The 21,882-nt window shown below is 46.1% G+C and overlaps 1 protein-coding gene across 1 annotated transcript in view; it reads left to right on the top strand.

Annotated features, from left to right (window-relative positions):
• Window positions 1-21,882, top strand: part of LAMB4 (laminin subunit beta 4) — a 790,532-nt gene that overhangs the window by 303,456 nt on the left and 465,194 nt on the right. The window contains exon 9 of the mRNA XM_086967212.1: window positions 20,935-21,055. Within this exon, the coding sequence (XP_086823338.1) occupies window positions 20,935-21,055 (121 nt within the window). The remainder of the gene's footprint in view (window positions 1-20,934; window positions 21,056-21,882) is intronic.

Below are 21,882 nucleotides of genomic sequence, written 5' to 3'. Positions count from 1 at the left end.
TGGTGGCCATTTTGAGTGCAGCTACAGGCACTGGCCATGTGCTGGCAGGCAAGTGGCCATTTTGAATGCAGGCTTTGTTGTTAGGCCTCCAACCATTTTGCCTACTTTTCAACCTTTATTTATGCCCAGGGGTAGTGAGTCTTGCATGGGCCTAGTATTTCTGTGGGTTGTCTTGAATTTAAACATCATGGAGGCCATGGATTGAATGGGATTGTGCTGATTTTGCAGTGTTTTTCGATTTTTGGGCCTGTACTTGTGGCCTTTTCACCAGGGGTATTTGAGTCTAGCATGGGCCTAGTCTTTCTGTGGGCTGTCTTGAATTTAAACATCATGGAGGCCATGGATGGAATGGGATTGTGCTGATTTTGCAGTGTTTTTCGATTTTTGGGCCTGTACTTGTGGCCTTTTCACCAGGGGTATTTGAGTCTAGCATGGGCCTAGTCTTTCTGTGGGCTGTCTTGAATTTAAACATCATGGAGGCCATGGATGGAATGGGATTGTGCTGATTTTGCAGTGTTTTTCGATTTTTGGGCCTGTACTTGTGGCCTTTTCACCAGGGGTATTTGAGTCTAGCATGGGCCTAGTCTTTCTGTGGGCTGTCTTGAATTTAAACATCATGGAGGCCATGGATGGAATGGGATTGTGCTGATTTTGCAGTGTTTTTCGATTTTTGGGGGTGTTCATGGGGAGGGACATGCCATGTGGCTGGTGGCCATTTTGAGTGCAGCTACAGGCACTGGCCATGTGCTGGCAGGCAAGTGGCCATTTTGAATGCAGGCTTTGTTGTTAGGCCTCCAACCATTTTGCCTACTTTTCAACCTTTATTTATGCCCAGGGGTAGTGAGTCTTGCATGGGCCTAGTATTTCTGTGGGTTGTCTTGAATTTAAACATCATGGAGGCCATGGATTGAATGGGATTGTGCTGATTTTGCAGTGTTTTTCGATTTTTGGGCCTGTACTTGTGGCCTTTTCACCAGGGGTATTTCAGTCTAGCATGGGCCTAGTCTTTCTGTGGGCTGTCTTGAATTTAAACATCATGGAGGCCATGGATGGAATAGGATTGTGCTGATTTTGCAGTGTTTTTCGATTTTTGGGCCTGTACTTGTGGCCTTTTCACCAGGGGTATTTGAGTCTAGCATGGGCCTAGTCTTTCTGTGGGCTGTCTTGAATTTAAACATCATGGAGGCCATGGATGGAATAGGATTGTGCTGATTTTGCAGTGTTTTTCGATTTTTGGGCCTGTACTTGTGGCCTTTTCACCAGGGGTATTTGAGTCTAGCATGGGCCTAGTCTTTCTGTGGGCTGTCTTGAATTTAAACATCATGGAGGGCATGGATGGAATGGGATTGTGCTGATTTTGCAGTGTTTTTCGATTTTTGGGGGTGTTCATGGGGAGGGACATGCCATGTGGCTGGTGGCCATTTTGAGTGCAGCTACAGGCACTGGCCATGTGCTGGCAGGCAAGTGGCCATTTTGAATGCAGGCTTTGTTGTTAGGCCTCCAACCATTTTGCCTACTTTTCAACCTTTATTTATGCCCAGGGGTAGTGAGTCTTGCATGGGCCTAGTATTTCTGTGGGTTGTCTTGAATTTAAACATCATGGAGGCCATGGATTGAATGGGATTGTGCTGATTTTGCAGTGTTTTTCGATTTTTGGGCCTGTACTTGTGGCCTTTTCACCAGGGGTATTTGAGTCTAGCATGGGCCTAGTCTTTCTGTGGGTTGTCTTGAATTTAAACATTATGGAGGGCATGGATGGATTGGGATTGTGCTGATTTTGCAGTGTTTTTCGATTTTTTTGTGCTCTATAACTGAACTGATGTTCCTCTGTCTTCCATTTTTTTTAGGTGCACAAGACTCAAGAGAACCACCAGTGCCAGGAAGAAGTCCTGCAGCGGTGTGTGTGTGCAGCATAACGTCACGCGACGTCACGTCTGGCCTCAGACAACTCTACAATTCGTGCAACTGCGGCCTGCTGTCTGACCTGCTCTGAAGAAGATGGCCCCGCCCCCAAAGAAAGTTCTCCGTAGCTCCTCTAGCAAGAAAGTTGCTAGTAAGGAGCAGAAGAAGCAAGTTACCAAGGAGGCTGGTGTGCCACCCGCCACTTTTTTTGGGAGCAAAAAAAAAAGTACGCCTGCAGCAGCAGGATCTGCTGGGGACCAACCTGAGAGCAGCACCCCTGCTCCATTGGGTTCAGTGCCTCCACCACCACGCCAACTTAAGTCAAAGCCCTTGAGTGCTTCAGAGGCAGTCAGTGTACTTCTCCAATCACCATCGACCAGTGATGTTGGCTCATCGCAAGAAAGTAGCAGCAATGTCCCTGAATCAACACAGGTTGTTGTAACTCATCTGACAAGTGTTGAACAACCACAGCCGCAACAACAACACCATGTGCAAGTACACGCCCAAGTACATGTGGAAGGAGAGGCAGCAAAAGGAGATGCGCAAGCAAAGGTGCATGGACGTTCACAAGTGCCCACAATAGTTGTTCCTCCCGAAGTAGGGGCACATTTGGAAATCGACAATGAAGCTGAGGTATCATTGGAAGCCACTCCTCCTGATGATCATTCATTGTCTTCCACATCCCTAGCAAGGAAAAGATCAAGGGGGGTGTCTACATCTTCTTCAAGCCCACCTCGTTCTGGTGCAAGTGATCTGTCTTGGGAACCACAACTGCGGTCTGACAGTGAGGCAGAGGCACACCATGATCTGACACCGGTACCTAAGCGTAAAAGGAAGGTCGTCCAAAAACTCAAACCTATGGAGTGTGATGAGGCTCAACAAGAAGTGACAGATACTGCTGGTGATGAAGCCTCTCATGATGACGACGAGCCAGTCATCACAAAGGTCACTGCAGCCCCACCGGGCATGCAGCAAAGAGACATTTTGACCCTATCCCGAGAAGCTGCTGAGCGTGATGATGATGTCGGCGAGGAGGCAATGGAAATGGAATCATTAGATTTGGAGTTAAGTAGTACACCAAAACCTACCGCTTCCATATTTCTTCGCAAGAAGGTACCCACCTCGTCCTCGACCTCAATTCGTGGTGGTGAAAGTGCAAAACGTACTGAAGTTCGGCAATCCACATCCTCCACTTCATCTGTCATTAGCAGCAGGACCACCACCACCAGTATCGCCGCCTCCTCCGGCCCCCGAAGACATTTCAAGTCTCCAGTTTGGGACTTCTTTAGTGTTTGCCCAAAAAAGGAAAACGTAGCCATTTGTAGCCTTTGTAAGCTTCGATTTAGTCGTGGTAAGCTTGGTTCTAACTATGGTACCGGAGGCCAGAGAGGTCATCTTGAGAGAAGGCACGCTGTCGAATGGTTTCCGCACCTAGAGGCGGTCAAGAAAGCCGGAATTGCACGTAATGAAAACGTTGATTTGTCATCTGCTGATGACGAGGAGGTAGAAGAAGACGATTCAAACACTTCACTTACACCCAGTTCCCATGTCAGCAGCACACCCCATGGGAGCCACACTAAGAGTGTGGGAGAGAGTGAGACATCAATGCGGAAAAGTTCATCAGCGAGCGTAACTGGGTCGAAGAGATCATCATCATCCCGTAAATCATTGGTCCAGGGCAACATTAAAAAGATGTTGTTTACAGAAGCGCAATATGAACGCAACCACCCAATGACCCGTCTGTATAACACTAAGCTGGCTAAAATGCTAGCTCTGGACCTTCTCCCTTTTTCTTTTGTAGAAGGGGTTGGTTTTCTAGAATTAGTGACAGCGCTCTGCCCTAAATGGAAGGTTCCTAGCCGGTTCTATTTTGCCCGAGTTGCGGTTCCAGCACTACATGAAGATGTTCTGAAGGTGATTGGGGCAGCTTTGCAGAAGAGTGCTGTTCACACTATACATCTGACAACAGACATGTGGACCAGTGGCGCAGGCGCTGATTACATGTGCATCACTGCACACTGGGTCTCTTTTTCAGGGGCTAAAGCAAAGCTAAACTCAGGTGTTGACACTAACATTGTTTTTAAAGGTGCTCGGAAACATGCAACACTAGCCATGTTTGGTTTGGAGAAACGTCACACAGCAGAAAACATTTTGGATGTCTTTAACACAAAGGTCCTTAACTGTCTGTCCCCACTAAAACGCAAGGTTGGTTATGTTTCCACGGACAATGGCTCCAATATAGTTAAGGCCATGAGGGACGGTTACTATTTCAGAGTGCCGTGTTTGGCGCACTGTATAAACCTGGTTGTCCAAAAATTCTTGGGTAATAAACGCAGTGCAGCGTACAGTGTATTGGAGAACTGCCGAAAAATTTGCAAGCATTTCAGGCATTCTTTTAAGGCCCGCAAGCAGCTGAGGAGCATGCTATATCAATGTCAAATGCCAGTGAAAGCACTCATCCAGGAGGTGGTAACACGTTGGAACTCAACCTTCTACATGCTTGAGCGTCTGTATGAGCAGTATACGCAACTCGATCAATATTTCTTGAAAGAGGGTATAGAGGAGCTGAGGATGGGTGGGCCGCAATGGAACATAGTTGAAAGCCTAACACGCATGCTTCGTCCTTTTGAGGTCTTCACACGTGCAGTCAGCAAGGAGGACTCTAATTTGGGAAAAGCTATCCCATTGTTGTACATGCTGGAGGACCAACTGAAGGAGGTGTGTTCTGTGTTTCGAAAAGATGACAAAAAGAAAGACTCTTTGCTTCTGGCTGAGCAATTATTAGAGCTCCTACAAGGTGATGAACGTCTTAAAAAGATCCACTCAGAACAGCATTACATTTGTGCTACTATTCTGGATTCACGCTACAAAAAGGCGCTGGCAGGCAGAGCATTCTTTCCTTTTGCTGATGAAGATGTTACAAAGTACAAACGTTGGCTAGCCTTGTCAGCCAAGAAGTTTGAAACAGAACGGCTGGAAATTGAAGGAAATGGCAGTACATCAGCAGGCCATCCCCAGTCAAAACAATCCACTTCTGCACCTGTGGCTGTGGCACAAGTGACCTCTCAGCCGTTAAAGACACCGGCAACCGGATCATCTGCACGAAAGACAACAGAAACATTGGAGGCTGAAGAGGATTGGCTAGCTCTGCGTGGGTTTGGTTCTCAAAAGGTCAGAGGCACAGCAAGAGCTACGCAAAGTGGAGGAACCTTGGAGGAGGACCTTGAGTCGATGGTGAAGGACTATCTGAATGACTCCACAGAGGTCTATGTTAATTCTGACCCATTGGCGTATTGGCATGGGAAAAAAGAATTGTGGCCACAGCTCACCAACCTGGCTTTAAACTACTTGTCTTGCCCACTCGCAAGTGTGTCTTCTGAACGGGTTTTCAGTGCGGCTGGTGGGATTGTAACTCCCAAACGGAGCCGCCTCTCGCCCAAAAATGTGGAGAGGTTAACAATGATCAAGATGAATCAGCACCTCATACCACCAGATATAAGAGTACGAGAGAGCGTGCCGGATGAAGAGGAGGTGGCCAGCACCATAGATGAGGGAATTTCTACTCTGTCAGGTGGCACTGACCTCACCCTGGCTGAATTCGCAGAGTATGATGACGAAGCCTTATTCTTATTCCTGGACCGTGATACCGACTTCGAGCCCTGAAAATGAGACAACGAATCAATAACTTTCTTTTTCATCCTTATTCACTTTTATTCCTGTGTGTCTGTCTTTCTTTGTTGTGCACAGTTAATATAATTCAAACTTTAATCAGATAATCACAAAAACAAGCCCATCAGCAGAACTGTCTTCACTTGTTTGCTAATTTATTTGAAGGTGCCGCAGTCTGCATTCCTCAGGTTCACAAGTTCAGAAGAACATGCTCCTCTATCCTCCTCCTCCAGACTCCTATTTCCATCAAAGCAGAGGGCTGGTTTACGCCCAATGAAGAAAGACTCAGCACTTGTGGGGGTGTTGTTCTACCTCTTTGCAGGTGAGTTGACGGGTCTGGGGCCATTGCTGGGAAGCACTAAAAGTGGTTTGTGCCAAATCCGAGGCGGAACATTTTTTGTGTTTTTGATGACTTGCTTGCCTTTGAGGTGCTCTTAGGGGGGGTTCCGTCTGTTTGTGGGTGAGTTTCGTGGTCTGAGAGCATTGCTGGGACACTCTAATCTTGATTGCATTTGCTTTTCAGGAAATCCGTCGTGCCAACCCCGACTTATGGCCTAGCTACGCAGCGCGTTTGGACCGAAGGCCCAGAAATATTGCAAGTATGAGATTTTGCTTTTGGCCTGTTTGGGGGTGTTATGCTTCTTGGCGGGCGGGTTGCCGGGTCTTGGGGCATTCCTGGGAAGGTCTAATACCGGGTAGAAGTGGTTGGGACAAAATCCAGGCCGATTTTTTTTTGGGCTATTTCTGACATTTTGCTCTATGTAGCGTTTTCGGGGGCCTGTTGCGGGGGCTTCCTGGTGTTTGTGGGTGAGTTTCGTGGTCTGGGAGCACTGCTGGGACACTCTAATCTTGATTGCATTTGCTTTTCAGGAAATCCGTCGTGCCAACCCCGACTTATGGCCTAGCTACGCAGCGCGTTTGGACCGAAGGCCCAGAAATATTGCAAGTATGAGATTTTGCTTTTGGCCTGTTTGGGGGTGTTACGCTTCTTGGCGGGTGGGTTGCCGGGTCTTGGGGCATTCCTGGGAAGGTCTAATACCGGGTAGAAGTGGTTGGGACAAAATCCGCGCGGAAAAGCCTTTAGTTTTTGCACTTTTTGTAACTTAGGGTTCGTTAGGGTTAGCCCTAGCAGCAGGATTGCATGTGTTTCGGGGTGTTCTAGATTTTTCAAACTGAGTTCTGGGGTCTTAGAGCACTCGTGAGAATGTGTAATTTTGGTTGCAAGTCATTTGAAGAAAATCCATGGTGGGAAAGGGGGGATTTGGCATAGTTAAAGAAAGCCTTTGCCACTATTCTTAACTTAGGGTTCGTTAGGGTTAGCAGTATTTCTATTGCATGTGTTTGAGTGGGGGGGATTTCGAGTCTTGGAGCGATGCTGGCTATGGCTACTTTTGCTTGGTTGCTTGCAAGTGGTTTGAATGCAATCCACGGTGGGTAATGGGTAATTAGGGTACTTCGGCCTACTTTTACTTTCAAAGTAAGTTTTGTCACCAGTTTTCTGCTAGGCCTCGTTTTTTGAGATTTGATTGGGGGTCTTCTACATTTTTGCGACTGGCTTTAGTAAGGGTCTGGGTGGGAGCACTGCTAGGAAGATCTAATTTTGTTCTAAAACACAGTTTACAGTACACCTAGCTTGAGGGGCAAGATCCGATACATTAATTTGCCCATACTTATTTATCCTTCAAAAGGTGACTCAGAGTACGCACTTTCAAAAACATTGTACTGTCTACTAGGAAAAACAAATTGTGACTTTTTGCACTCCACAGCCTACATACCTTATATTTATTTATCAGTGGTGTTGTAATATTATATCACTTCCTGTTTTTCGTTGAATAATTACAGGCCGGGTTTCAGTCTCTGCAATGGGGAAAAAAGGATGGAGTCAGGCTTCACAGTAGCGAGCCACAATTCAGCATCAGGCAGGCAGTGGACAGGGTGTCTTCTGGTGACCAACATCGATGGACGAAGCGTCGGCTGCAATGGAGGAGTGCCGCTAATAGGAGGATTTTTTTTCTGCGGGCAACTTACTTACCACTTCCAACAGGACCACTACAACCACATAGATACAGTATCCCTTGCCTTTTTCTCTGACTGTGACTGCATTTCTTGGCTCTCTCTCTGCTTCTACATTGATCCCTTAACACATCACTTAGTCCACTCCACTATCACATCTGCACCACACATAGTCATTTGTAAGTGCTCCTACGTAATTCGCAAGTCGCAGCACGCCCCAGGCCGTAGAGGACTGGGATGGCCCCAATGATGAAGCATGTCACCAAGGGGCAACCCTGGTGAGTGAGGGGACACCTAGAAAAAAAGCAATTTCTCCTTTTCTATCTACTATACCTTCTGTCAGGTTACGCAGCCCCTAAGCGCCTACCGTACTATGAAACTACATTTCCCATGAGTAGGCGGGAGACTTGCAGACTATTTAGTGAGACTATATGAGAGTACCCTTGTATGTTAGGACAGCACTTCACTGATGCCTGTCTTGTCTTCTGTTACAGGTATCCTTTCCCTGCTGACCCTACCTTTACCCATCCCACATTTTTTATTTTAGTTTGTTATTTTTCTCCCCCGCCTAATGCCTCGAACACCCTGTGTTTACACTTCTGGGTGTTGGTGACATTTGGAGGTGGAACCATATTTGCATCGACTGGATCACGGGGAGTAAACCTGACACCTTCCAGACCAACCCCATTGAGTGTTGTTGTGAATGGATTTATAGTGACCAGCAAGGCTCTCAGGTATCTGGCTACAGAGACCTTATGTTGAATATAGTTATCAATATTTCCACCCACGCCCTGTACTGTCGCATTCTTTCTTCCACAGTTGTCGAAAGTACTAATTACTTTTAACTGACATGCATGCAGTTACAGTAGTGTATGCACTTTCAAAGATTGATGGATAGGTTTGTACCCAAAGATTTGTTTATGTTCACAATTGTTCGTCCATGCTGTGCTACTTTTTCTTGTCTCCCAAAACCTTTCCCAAAAACCCCCGTACCCATCCATTTTTCAAACCCTAACCCTCTTCCCCCGGGCTGTGTGGTTTTGATTGATGTGTGACTAAATTACAGCAATAAATCCACACACTTGCTGGGGAGGATAAGGTGATAGCAACAGGCTGGTGAAGAAATCCGAGGATATATTCTTACTCTGCTTGACAAAGACCCATGGCTAATGTCAAAGAACTTCAACCGAATTAGTTATACTTTAACATTTGTTAGGCTACAACGTGGCACTGTTCTAGTGTACTTCTGTCACCTGCTATATTCTGTATTGTACCTTTGTATTGCTCAGGAGGACAAACCAGATTTCATTTTCTTTTTTTCATAGGCAAGCAACTGCCACTGTGTCACACCACTAGTACCACCGCTATGAGGAAATTTTATCCGCCCAGGATTGCCAACCTTATTTGCTGTTTCCCGTGGAGCCAGCCCTGGGCCTAGCCCTACTTGCAAACAGAAATTACAGGTAAGATAGGCGTTTGGTTGGAGGTAGTATAATGGAGTATTAGGAGAGACGAGAGATTTGATTGACGGTAGTACTACTAAAGTCCTAGGACTATTCAGGAAAACAAACTTACTGTTATGTTAAACCCCCACCCACCAGACTCAAAAGCAGTAAAAAACAGGTATGGTCAGATAAAGTTTCAAAAAGTATATTTTTATAGCCCTAACAAAAGAATCTCCCGCAAGACCCTCCCTAACCCCAACGATTGTCCTTCAAAAGTCCCCAAAAATCACAACTCCCAATTCCCACCCCCCAAAAGTCTCTAAAAAAGGGGCAAGGGACACTATGGCAGGGTGCTGTTGGAATTAGCAGCCAGGGCATCATGCTCCTTGCAGAGGGTGGCAAGTTCGAAGCGGAGGCCCTCCACCACGTTCTTATAATTATGGACCTCCTGCTCCAGGTAGGACAGTCTGAGGGATAAGCGGCGCCGGTGTGCCTTGCAAATCCTGTGAGGGGCAGCTGCTTTCTTTGCTGCTGGGCGGTGGCGTTTGGCTTTGGTAGCCCGGCTCCGTACCGCTGGAGCACTGCGCTGGCTGGCAGCCCGCACGGAGGAGGAGGCAGCTGTCCCAGTGGACGTTGTTGTTGTTCCAGACTGCGTCTCCTCCTCCTCCAGGGCCACCAGCCGCCGATATTCAGCAACAGTGGCATCCAGCCTCCGTTGCCGGGCCATTCGAGCCAGCTCCTTCCTCCTTGATGGTGTCTTGGATTTGGAAGGAGCAACTACATGAAAAAAGAAAGACATAGTCTGTAACCAATGCTCCTTAAGATTAACACAAAATGATTGAGCAGAAAGTTGTCACAGTACAAGTAGCAAATTGAAAGCACAGTGCATAACTATTGAGGACAGTATCTATGTAACCTCCGACTTCTTCATCCTTGCTCTAACATTAGTGGGAGTTTAAGGAACAAATTCTACGAGCACTATGGACTTCTATTAAAGTCGACTATGACAGTACACCACTCTTATTCTTCTTCTTCTCTCTTGTTTAGGAAAATTGGTACGTTATCTTATGCAAGCCGGCATAATGCCAGCGCAGTGAACTTGCACCCGAGAAAAACAGACGCACACCATGGTGAGTGAGACAGACTTGCGTTACTGTACCGGTCCAGTACATGCAGGTGGTGAAGCTCTTACTTTTCTATTACGGGTGGCACTGAGAATACTCTGTTAAAAGGGCTACTGCTTAATTAATTTAGCTTTCACCCTACAGTGCAAATGAGTATTAGAAAAGGAAAATGAAGAAGCTAAATTATCTGATTATCTATCACTTCACATGGGATGTATTTGATGACATATGGGATGACTTTAGGTGCTTTGCTTATTATTGAGTGAACAGTGATACCCCCACACATGAATGACGTACTACTACTAAACTAAAGTTATTAAGGGAGGTAGGGAGTGCCCACCGTAATAACTGGATATATGCTGTGCTTGCAGTTGCAATACAAACTACTGCTACTATTCATGGTAGTCTTTGGACAACGTTACAACTTCTTTTCCTTGCCTTTCCTACACTGGAACGGACGTGCGGGTGCGGTGTTACATGCTCTTCAAAGTAACACTTAGTTCATCCAGTGACCGTCTACTCTCTCTAGATTCACATATGCTATCTAAGAGTCAGATAGTACCATGAATGATCCAGGCATCCATCCATTCAAAGTATATTGCACACATACAGTTTCTGTCTCACCCACCCAGGCTGTTCTCCTTCCACCCATCCTTGCTTCATCATTCACCCAGCCATGCACCATACCATTTTCTTACCTTCCCAGCCACCTCGGGGACCAAGCAAACACATATCATTCTTCTTTGCCAGTCATCATTACATTTCTCGTGCTTCCACACTTACTTACACCCTTCTTTCGCTTTTCGTTCATCCCATCCATCAAGTTCACCTCAGATCTGATTGGGATTCTTCTCGCCAAAAACTTCACAGCTAAGTCGAAGTACATTTAGAGGAGGCTACTACCTGCTTTTGTTATAATACACCCGTGCAGAAAGCACACTCTGCAGTCTTCAATCTCAATGACTAAGGAATGTATAGCTTACCTCTGCCTGCCACCACCGTGTGAACCCTCACAGGCATGTCCTTTTCCGGCACTTGCACCGCCTCCTCCCCAGAGTTGTCCTCCTCGTCCAATGCCACCACCTCCGCGCTGGCCCCGTCTCCAGATGTTCCACCTACAAAGTACATTTAATAATGTTAGAATACACCACTCACTACTATATAATATTTGGTCTAGGAGGAAGAAAGAAATGTGAAAAAAAGTGTACAATTTAATAATTTTTGACTGTGTACTCTAGAGTAAAAATGTCCCTTTTTCCAGGGAAGGCTGTTGTCTTGCTGCACTTTTTGGCACAACTGATGAATGTTTGCTTTTTACTTTTTAACACGCACCACTTTTTCTCCTAACAGACAGAACCTTGACTTCTAAGAACACGAGCAGGATCAAGTTCAAACCAGGTGAGAGCTCGGCTCGACCACAAGAAATGTGTCCAATTAATCGTCAGCACTAAGCACTTTTCCATTTTCAGTTACACGTTCACTTTTATGACAAACTTGAATTTAATAAATGTGTTTACTTTTAATAAAGCTTTTAAACTTAAATAGACTCTGTGGTTTTTGGTCCTCCAGACTAGAGTGGATGAGCTAAAGGTTTTCGAATTTTTGCAAGCATGAGTCCGTGCCTCTGCCATCGGTGACTTTGGGAGCTAAATGACTCTGCCACACTATCTAGTCAGTAAGGAGATTGGGGGTTCAACTACAAAGTCTGTTATCACTGAGGTATGTGGAAAGTCTAACAGTTACAGCACCTATTATAATTGATAAGCTAAGCGATGCATTATTTAGTGTCCATAGTTCTGTTTGTGCAGATTTGTCCCTGCAACAGTAGTAGAATGGATTGTCCTATCCAAACCAAAAGTAAAGTAGTATCTTATTATTTCTTGGTGGTGGTCATTCACCTTTTTATTGTTGGCAATGGTCAAAGCATAAACATTTAGAATACTTGAAAAGACATTATGGACAATCCCAGAGGACTACACTCAGTGCATAGAGCTATTGCTGACTAGAATGGGAGTCCAATGGAAATGCCAAATGTGCAATCTTAGTTAGCTACACAGACAGACTAATAAGAATAATCTAGTAATACCACACGGAGTCATAGGGATAAGAATTTAGATCCTGTCTACAAGAAGATCAAAGACGATTTAGAAAAAATCGAATGAGGAACGCTAGGAAAAAATAAGTACTCTATATTAAAATTAAAACTTACTGGGGCCAGCAAAGGAGCCCTCGACTGCCCGGTCCTGGCCTGCATCGACAACAGCACCCTCCTCCTCCTCCTCCTGTGTCCTCCTCTTGCCCCTGGGGGAAGCTGATGTACAACATGAAAGAAAGAAAAACAGAAAACATGGATGATATTTATTTCTCAACCAAATCAAACATTTAAAAAAGAACTAACAAAGTAACAAAATATTTTTGCGAAATAGCAAATAGGGAACGACTCCACGGGATATATTATTGACCAATCTCATGTGGTCGACTACGTCATTACTTTAGTATTGCTTGATTTGCGGACCGTCGAATTGGAAACTACCCTATGTAACTCACTAAACAAAGTACTAAAAAGGTTTGCCTAGGATTGGCAGGCAGCAGTCCGCAGCACGCAAAGTGACAGCCAAAGTCCATCGTGATTGAAGATCAGCGACAACACTAAAGTTTCCTACTACATTCACCAGTCATTAAAATACTCAAACTATTAATCCACCACCACTATTTCTTCTTATCGCCATGTGTACAAAGGAAGGACTGGACTTGAGTCTGTAGGGGCTGATTTATAAGGCCCTTGCGGCTCTTTTGCTCCATTGTTGCGTGACTTTTGTGACGCAGCGACAGCACAAAAGAGGCGCAATGGTGCGGCGTATATTAACAACGTGACGCATCTGGGAGATGCATCACGTTGTAAAGCCCTGCGCCAATAGGGGTGTTCCGGCGCAAGGGAGGGCGTTCCTGCGAAGGAACGCATCCTAAAAGTGGCTGAGGGAAATCTACAAGATTTCAATCAGTCACTTTGAGGACAATGATGCGTGACTCAAACCCTGCGCCTGCTTGAAGCAGACGTACGGCTTGACGCAGCATTGGGGAGATAGGGCACCCCAGAGAATTGATGGAGCTGCACCATCGTTGCGACGCAACTCCAGCAATGCGCCACCTTTACGGCACAGATGCGTAACGCTTTGGTGACGTTTTGGGCCCATGGCGCGCCGCATTGTAATACGGCGCACCATGGGTGATGGTGGCGTGACGCACAATTACTGGCGCATCCCTGCAACTTTGCAGGGATGCGCCGGTAATTAAAAATCTGAACCTTAGTGTGTAGCATTGCGCAGTTCTTTCAACTACACTCATACATAATTTCACAGGCCAATGAAATGAACACAAAATCTAAAACAAATAAGCATAGTAGCAACACTACTGAGAAGGAGAGCAGTGTACCTGAAATGCACAGAAGATTTTGAAATAAAATGTACCTACAATGTAATGAGCAGCATTATTGCTCTTGGTAAAAAACAAAAATTTGCAATATAATAACACAGCAGGAGAAAACATAGTAGTAAAGACATAGCTACTACTACTCACCAAGCCCGGGGATCTCAAGGCCAAGGAGGTCGAGCAGATCTCGCTCACGGGTCAGGACATCCGTCCAGCGGTGGGTGGCCTGGTTGTAGGTGCGCCAGACCCGAGAGTGGTGGTAAATGGCCTGGCACACCTTCTCCCACCGCTTCCGGCGCTCCCGGGCCCCGTACCCGGCACTGATCTTGCCGCCTCCCATGATGGTCCTGGGGAGGCGGCGCTGAACATAAAAAATGAGTTGGGCCACCTCCTCCGGGGTAAAGATCTCCCGTGGCATCACTAGCTCCCCCCTCAAACGCCCGCACGGGAGCCGGACACGGGGTGCGGGACCCTTCCCCTTCTCGGGATGCTTCCCGGCTCCCTTCACCATGGTCTGGGCGGAAAGGAATAAAGAAAATAGAATAGGGAAGAGAAGAAAAGAAAAGAGTTTACAAAAGTAGTTTAAAATTAACCAAAAGTAGCAGTAAACACAAAAATATAGGGCTAGAAAAATAGAGGGATAGATAATAAGTAAAATAGATAAAAAAAAACTTCAAACAAGCAAAGGATGGCAGAGATTGACAGAGGATACAAAGACCATGCCCAGAACCATAGCAATGAATGAGAAACAAGATGGCCGCGCCCGTTCACGACCGCGCGGGTAAGTTCGCGCGAGATTTTCCTTGCGAACACGCGCGAGACTGTACTGGCAAACCGCGGACTTTGCGAGATTACACTTCGCGCCCGGAAACGGAAATACGTCAGGCAAACAAGATGGCTGCGCCCTTGAACGACCGCGAGGGTAACTTTGCGTCTTGCGCTACGAGCGGCTCGCAAAAACGCACAAAACCTTGCCAACTAACACGCCGCAAAAAAAACAAATTGCATATTCGCACGAATTTGCGGCTTCCGAATCCGATCTTGCGCGTGTTCGCACCCCGCGAACCCCGCGAAATTGCAGAAAAACGAGTTTTTCAAAAGTGAAAGCACTCGGCAGGGGCAAGAGTTCAAACTCATCATTAGTAACAATTCCCGGTAGTGCTTCCTGACTGGGGCCCCTCCAGAATTCAGTTGCTAGTTGCAACAATTGTATGACCCTGCTCTGACCCTCACAGCAGGCTCATACAATAGCTACAAGTAGGCCACAAAGAAGGTCCTGGGGAAAAAAAATGCACTGCAACAGAAAGCAAAATTACAGATAAGGAAGCAGTTGCCAGACTGGAATTTTAAAACAGTGACACATTAATAAACTAACCCCAAATTAATTCATCTGAGTTGAAGCAGGGATGGTGTGCTTGCTTTTCCCCCCCATAATCTACAGTAATGATGAACCAGAGGGTGGCATTGATGTAACAGAGGGTTGCAGTGGTGAAACAGAGGGTGCTGGGAACCTGTGATGATGAACCAGACGTAGAAACAACATAATTCGCGACCGTTGCGCGACGAAATGTAAGTTCGCAATTGCGAACTGGTACGAAACCCTCGCGAACTGGCAGAAATCCTTGCGAACACAAAAAAAAAAAAATCTGCAAATTCGCAAGAATTCGCGGATTTTGCGGATTGCGAGTTCGCAAATCCGCAAATTCGCGAACGCGAGATCCGCAAAATTCGCCCATGCTTAGTCGGGACATGTAGTCCGCAGGATTCTCCCCTTTCCCCGGTTTGTGGATGATTGTGTATGTGTATTCCTGTAGACGCAGGCCCCAACGTTCTATCCTAGGTGGCATTTTGGCATTGGGGTTGCCAAGTATGGTGATCAACGCCTGATGATCGGTTATCATGGTGAAATGCTTACCATAGATGAAGACGTGAAAGTGCTCACAAGCCCAGACAACTGCGAGACTCTCCTTCTCTGGTTGAGAATAGGCCTTTTCTGTTTCAGTCAAACTGCGACTGGCGTAGGCCACGATGTGCCATTGATCATTGTCTTTGTCATACTGGGCCAAGATGGTACCCAGACCTACTGGACTGGCATCCACTGTTATTTCAGTCTTTCTTTTGGGGCTAAAGTATGCCAGATTGTCTGCAGCCTCAACAGCCTGTTTGATTTCCTGGAAGGCCCTCTCACATTGGGAACTCCACACAAAAGGTTGTCCTTGCTTGGTGAGAGCTCTGAGGGGATGACTGATGGTGGCATAGTCTTTGATATATCTGCACAATAGCTCGCCATGCCCAGAAAGGAACAAATGTCGCTGACATCTTGGGGACTCTTGGTGGCGTTGAGTGCAGTCACTTTCTCCGGGTCAGGCCTCATGCCTTCTCCCGAAAACACATGGCCAAAGAACTTGAGAGTGGATTGGTGGAACTCACACTTATCTCTATTTAGAGTCAAGTTGGCCTCCAGGAGGGCATGGCATACTCGATCCAGCACCTTATCATGCTCCTGCGTGTTTGACCCATATACCAGGATGTCATCACTGTCATTCAGCGAGTTGGGTATGTGTCTGATGGTCTGTCGAATCATTTCTTGAAAGATTTCAGCTGCTGATGAAATGCCGAAACTTAGTCTCTTGTATCTAAACAGACCTACATGTGTAGCGAAAGTCGTTATATATCTTGATTTTTCATGGAGTTCCAGCTGGTGATAGCCCTTGTTCAGATCAAGTTTGGAAAATACCCTGGCTCCATTTAAGGCGGTTATCATGTCACTCAGGTGGGGTCCTGGGTGACGCTCTCTCTCTATGGCAGTATTGGGAAGTCTCATGTCTACTCATAGGCGCACTTTGTCTGGAGTGCCTTTCTTTGGGACTATGACAACAGGAGACGCCCATGGCGTAGGACCATCTGTCTTTTCAATAATGTCAGTTTGTAGCAGCTCCTGAATTTCCTCCTCCACCGCTTGCTGAAGATGAAAAGGCACTCGTCGAGGGTGTTAAGCTACAGGGCGCACTTGATCATTGATGTGGAGGCGGATCTGGCATTTGTTCATTTTGCCTAGCCCAGTAAATAATTTAGGGAACTTGCGGATTATGTCCGGGTCATCACTGACTCTGTAAAGGATCTCCACAAGACGGAGATGTTCCGCCGTCGGCAGGCTGAGGAGGCACTCCGCCTCGGGACCTTCAATGACATGGATATGTGCTGTCACAGATTTATCTTCATGTGTGAGAAATGTTTCAAATTTGCCCAAGCATGGAAGTGGGTTCTTCGCCATCCAGGTGAACACTCTTACGTGTGCTGGGCTCAAGTGAGGTGGTGATTTCATCTTGTAATATTCTGTCACAGGCATGTAATTCAGGGATGCCCCACTGTCAAGCATGAACTGGGTCGCATGAGTCCCCACTATTATGTCCAAAGGAGGATAACTTTTTAGTTGATCACGGTCTTATACCATGCAAACATATTCATCAGTATAATTAGACTCTGCAGACGTCGATCTGGACTCTCTCGACGGTGATCTTTTCGGTGACCTTCTGGTCCACTTAGATTCACGAGAGTCTTGGCTGGAGCAGGACGATCCAGAGGATGATATCACCCGATCTTGCACCGCTTTGGTGTGGTGTCTTCCGGGGTCAGACTGTCGCCTGTTCGTTTCACCTCTCCTTTCTTTGTTATATGTTCCACACATTGTTTCAAAGTGGTTCTTGCGCCCACACTTGTGACACTGTTGACCCATCGCTGGACAGACGTCTGAATGCGGATAATCATATCCACATCAATAGCACTTTCTAGACCTGTCCGATTTCTTAGGAGGTTCAGCCTTCTTGGCTCTCCGGCTAGACTCATAGCGTCTGCGTCCTTTGTGTTGATGACGAGAGACTGGTCTGGACCTTCTTTGTTGTTCACCTGACCTCCTGCGAGTCTTGGTGCTGAGCGTCCAGAAGGCTTGTTCCTTTCTCTCACTTCTTCCTGTCTCCATGCACTTGGCGTGTTCCTCCGCCTGATCATGTACCCTTGTCATTTCTTCTATCTCGTCAAGGTTGTGGCTTTTTCTGAGCAACCTCCTTCAGAGTGTTTCGGAGTGACAGCCTTCAATCACTCGCAGTCGAATAGCGTTGTCCGTTGAGAACGCATCAAAGTTGCAGTACTGAGACAGCCGTCGTAACCTGGAGATGAAGGTGCTCATCATTTCTTCTTTATCTTGACGAGCTTGATGAAAGACATATCTTTCATAGTCCACATTCCTTTTATGTATGAATTTCTTGTTCAGCGCTTCTTTTGCTTTGGCATAAGTCCCTTTGTCATCTCCGGGCAGCTCTTCAATCACTTTGCTGACTTATTTGCCAACTAAATTACGCAGTGCAATGAGTTTCTCTCTATCCACAGTGACCTTTGAACCTTCAAGATAGTCCTCGAAATCTTCTAGCCACTCCTGCCATAGAGGGCCCATGCTTCCGCCAGCCACCAACATTAGTGGTTCAGGGGGACGCAAATGTGATATTCGAGGTTCAGTCGGGGTAGCCACTGCAGCATTGCCATTCTCTGGCGGTGGATTCGACATTCTTGAGCGTGATTGGCTACGTCACCTTTTATTTTACTGGTGCCAGTCGTTTTGTCAAGACTCGTCGTAAGGTATCACTGCTTGTTTCGCATTTACCAATGCTTGTTTGTGTTTGCCAATGCTTGGTTTGCATTTACCAGTGCTTATTTTATTTTGTTTGCCAATGCTTGCATTTGCATTTACCAGTGCTTGTTTCGCAGTTACCAAGGCTTATTTTGCATTCGCCAGTGCTTGTCTTTGCATTTACCAGTGCTTGTTTCGCAGTTACCAAGGCTTATTTGCATTCGCCAGTGCTTATCTTTGCATTTACCAGTGCTTGTTTCGCATTCACCAATGCTTGTTTGCTGAAACCATGAGCCGCCTGACTTCAAAATGGCCGCTTCCCATTTACACATAGGGATTGTCCTGTGGGCTGCCTGACTTCAAAATGGCCACCGCTAGTGAAATCTCTGCTCCTGCGAGATTCAACTTCATTCATTCTCCTCGCTCCGATCCAGTTACTGAGACTCACCGGATCGCCGAGCTGGTCAGCAGCACTGTAGCAGCCGCGCTTCACTCACTTTCCCTGGAGCTTCTTCACGAAGGGGTCACGGTAGGCTCGCGATTCTGTTGCTTCACTCGCTGCCACTTCCGATGCCTTGCCAAGTTGCACGCATCCGGGGTGAGCTCCCATTTTGGCGCGAAGTGACTTCTCGGCAGCAAACTTATTTCAGCACTCACTTGGCAGCGCTCTACACGATCGACGGATCGTGGAGCCGTCACAGCTGTCGCTGGCCTGGGTCCTCAGGCGGCGATCTACTCTGGGGGCACACGTGTCGCGACGGCGACTACTTCTCGGTGCTGCCCAGGGACAGGGCGCTCGTTTCCTCACTGTGGGGATGGCAGGTTACTTCATCCCACCCTCGTCGCCAGCTGTAGTGTCGTGCATGCAATAATGACAGACACTACTTGATATTCAAGGAGCTTTATTAACACACTCCTTCCTCGTCCCTGTCCCTACTCTAACTGCCCCTTTCCTGTTCGTGCTCCGCCTCTTTCTCCACCCCATGACTCCACCCACGCCCAGCTACTAGACTGCTCAAAACATGACAAGGAGGAATACAAAACGAACCGGAAGAGAGTAGCTGTTCTTCATGTCATGTGCAATTTAGCGTTATTTTTTAATCACTAAATGCATCTTTGTACTAAAAACTGGCACAATGGCGCATTAAAAAAAATTACACAATGGCGCATTTCAAGCTAATGAACAGTGCAAAATGCTAACGCTGGCATTTTACATAATACTGTATGATAATGCACAATGTTTTGGGTACTTCTCCCAGGCCTACTTCTCCTGGCTCCGGACACTGAAGACATGTGACGTCATACTAATCAGCATCCCCGCAGACACTGATTGGAACTAGACCTCAAGGTTGACAAAAGCGCACCCACTGTGATTGGATGTCACAGGCACCATGGAACACTCTAGTCAAGAATTTTCTAGATAATTCATAAGTAAGACGTTTTGGCTATGTTGTACACATGGTGCACTTGTTTTGTCACCATGATCACATGCAGCTTAAATGAAAGGCCACAGTGCATGATAACCTATGAATGGGGTTGCTTGGTAGAAGAGCTTGACCGCTGGCTTTTTAATAGTCCCTCAGCCCAGGGACAAAACCTCTATTTTGTCTTCATATAATCAAAGGCAATTGTCCTGCATCGAATGCTGAGCATTGCACATGAATGTCACCGCTGTCTTCTGATCTCTTGGGTCCCCAGATAGATCTATGGGGATGCTGGTGACCAGGCCAGTCCACGCTCCTGGACAGTCTAGGCAAACAGGAACATGCACTCATTGACGAGGGAATTGGGAACGTCTCATACAGACAGGAGACCACAATTTTTTGAGTTGTGTGCCTGTGTTGAGCCCCCTTTTGTCTACCTACCCCCTGAGAAGTCTTCGACTGCTTGACCTGTGCTACCACTAAGGGCTCGTATGATGTGGTTGATGTATTCCAACCCCCGCCTAAACCGCTGTTTACACAAAGGTTGGAATTACAAGTTGAAAGGTATTTAATGTACCCAATAATTATTGGATGTGTTAAATACCTCAAGGCTCAATACATTCCGGCAGGTCAAACCTTCTGAAATTTACCATCAGAAAAGCACATGGTATTAACCATATCATGCAGATTTTGGTGTGTTAAACATTTAAATCTGCATGTTATTCCCCATAAACTTGCAATAGGCGCTATTTATTGCACCTGATGAATAACATCGTTATTTATCAGGTGCACTAAATACCACCTATACTTGTAATCAAGGAATAAGAATCAAGTGCTAAAGGGGTACTCGGCCCATGTGCTCAGGATTCATACTAGATCAGGCAGTGGGAAATCAGGCATAAAATGTCTCAACCCCTACCGTTGGGCCCAGTAGCTCCTGCTTGCTCCGTGGTCCTCTCAACGGAGTTCTGACACCCAGAATGGAAAGAAACAACACCTGGACTGGAACAGCACAACAGGAGTGGACTTGGTAACTTGACAGCTATGAAACATGAATTAACTCAGAGGCATATCGAGTTTGCTCTAAAGACACAAAAAAGTGCACAGATCCCCTTTGCACTGACTCAATGCTATGGCCCCTGGATTTTACACACCACTCAAGGGTAGGTAGCCAGTGGAGATGGCGAGGGTATGACACATAAGCGTTTTAAATCTATGTTTTAAAATGGTTAGCTCTTTTTCAAGTACAAAAAGACTCTCTCTTCACAGACTTGTTGAAACTTTGTGTTTTTGATTCAATGCAGGTTCATGGCAGATGTGTCTGTCAACATAACACAGATGGCTTAAACTGTGAAAGATGTAAAGACTTGTATAATGACATTCCATGGAAACCAGCTGAAGGATTACAGAACAGTGTCTGCAAAAGTAAGTTTAACTCCACAGGGAGGAAGTGGGATTGTTCACTAAGAGGTGTTATGGCACGCTCAAAGCACATTGCACACTCAAAGCACAAACAAGATACACGTGGGCTTTATGGCAGCAAAGGCATGTTAAACAATGAGAGGGTACAATGTGAATTTTTGGTGTTTAAAGATTCTGTGCCTGTTGAAACGAACGAACACTGCTAATAAACACACTAATAGCAAACAAAAATCCGCACGAGCATTCTAAATTGAAAAGGTTGTGTAGAGAACTGATTTAATTAATGAATTCCTATCAAGGCGTGAGGCAGAGTACAGACATCTGTGTAGTGAACATAGCCAAAAAAGGTTTATATTTCGTACACCTGCATATGGACCAGAAAGGGACAATCTGAATATGTTGTAAATAGTGCTTTAGTTGTGATGCTGTTTTTTAGTTGTAATGCAATACCTTTAGTGTTAGGTTGTGGTTGTGGGGTTGTAATTGTTTTTGCTTTGTATATAAACCATGCTAAAACATTGATTTCTATATAGCCTATAGTTGTAGTGTTCCCTTTTTGTAGATTGGGTGTTATAGTGAGTGCTTTCGTTTTGAGTGTTTTTAATTCTGTATTGCTATAGTTACAGTGTTGTAGGATTGTAGTGGTAGTTGTAGGGTGTTTGAAGTATTGTTGTAGATGTAGAGCTACAACTACAACTGCTGATATGGGGCCTTATTTAGAGTTTGGCTGGTGGGATACTCTGTTAGAGCGTGGCCAATAACCCATTCAATATATGTTCTATAGGCTATAATGCCCTTGTAGTACAGGGGAAGAGACATCCACCCTGTCT

This window comes from Lissotriton vulgaris, chromosome 1_1 (genome assembly GCF_964263255.1).
Source record: "Lissotriton vulgaris chromosome 1_1, aLisVul1.2, whole genome shotgun sequence".
Lineage (NCBI taxonomy): Eukaryota > Metazoa > Chordata > Amphibia > Caudata > Salamandridae > Lissotriton > Lissotriton vulgaris.
This window is presented reverse-complemented; position numbering and strand designations above follow the sequence as displayed.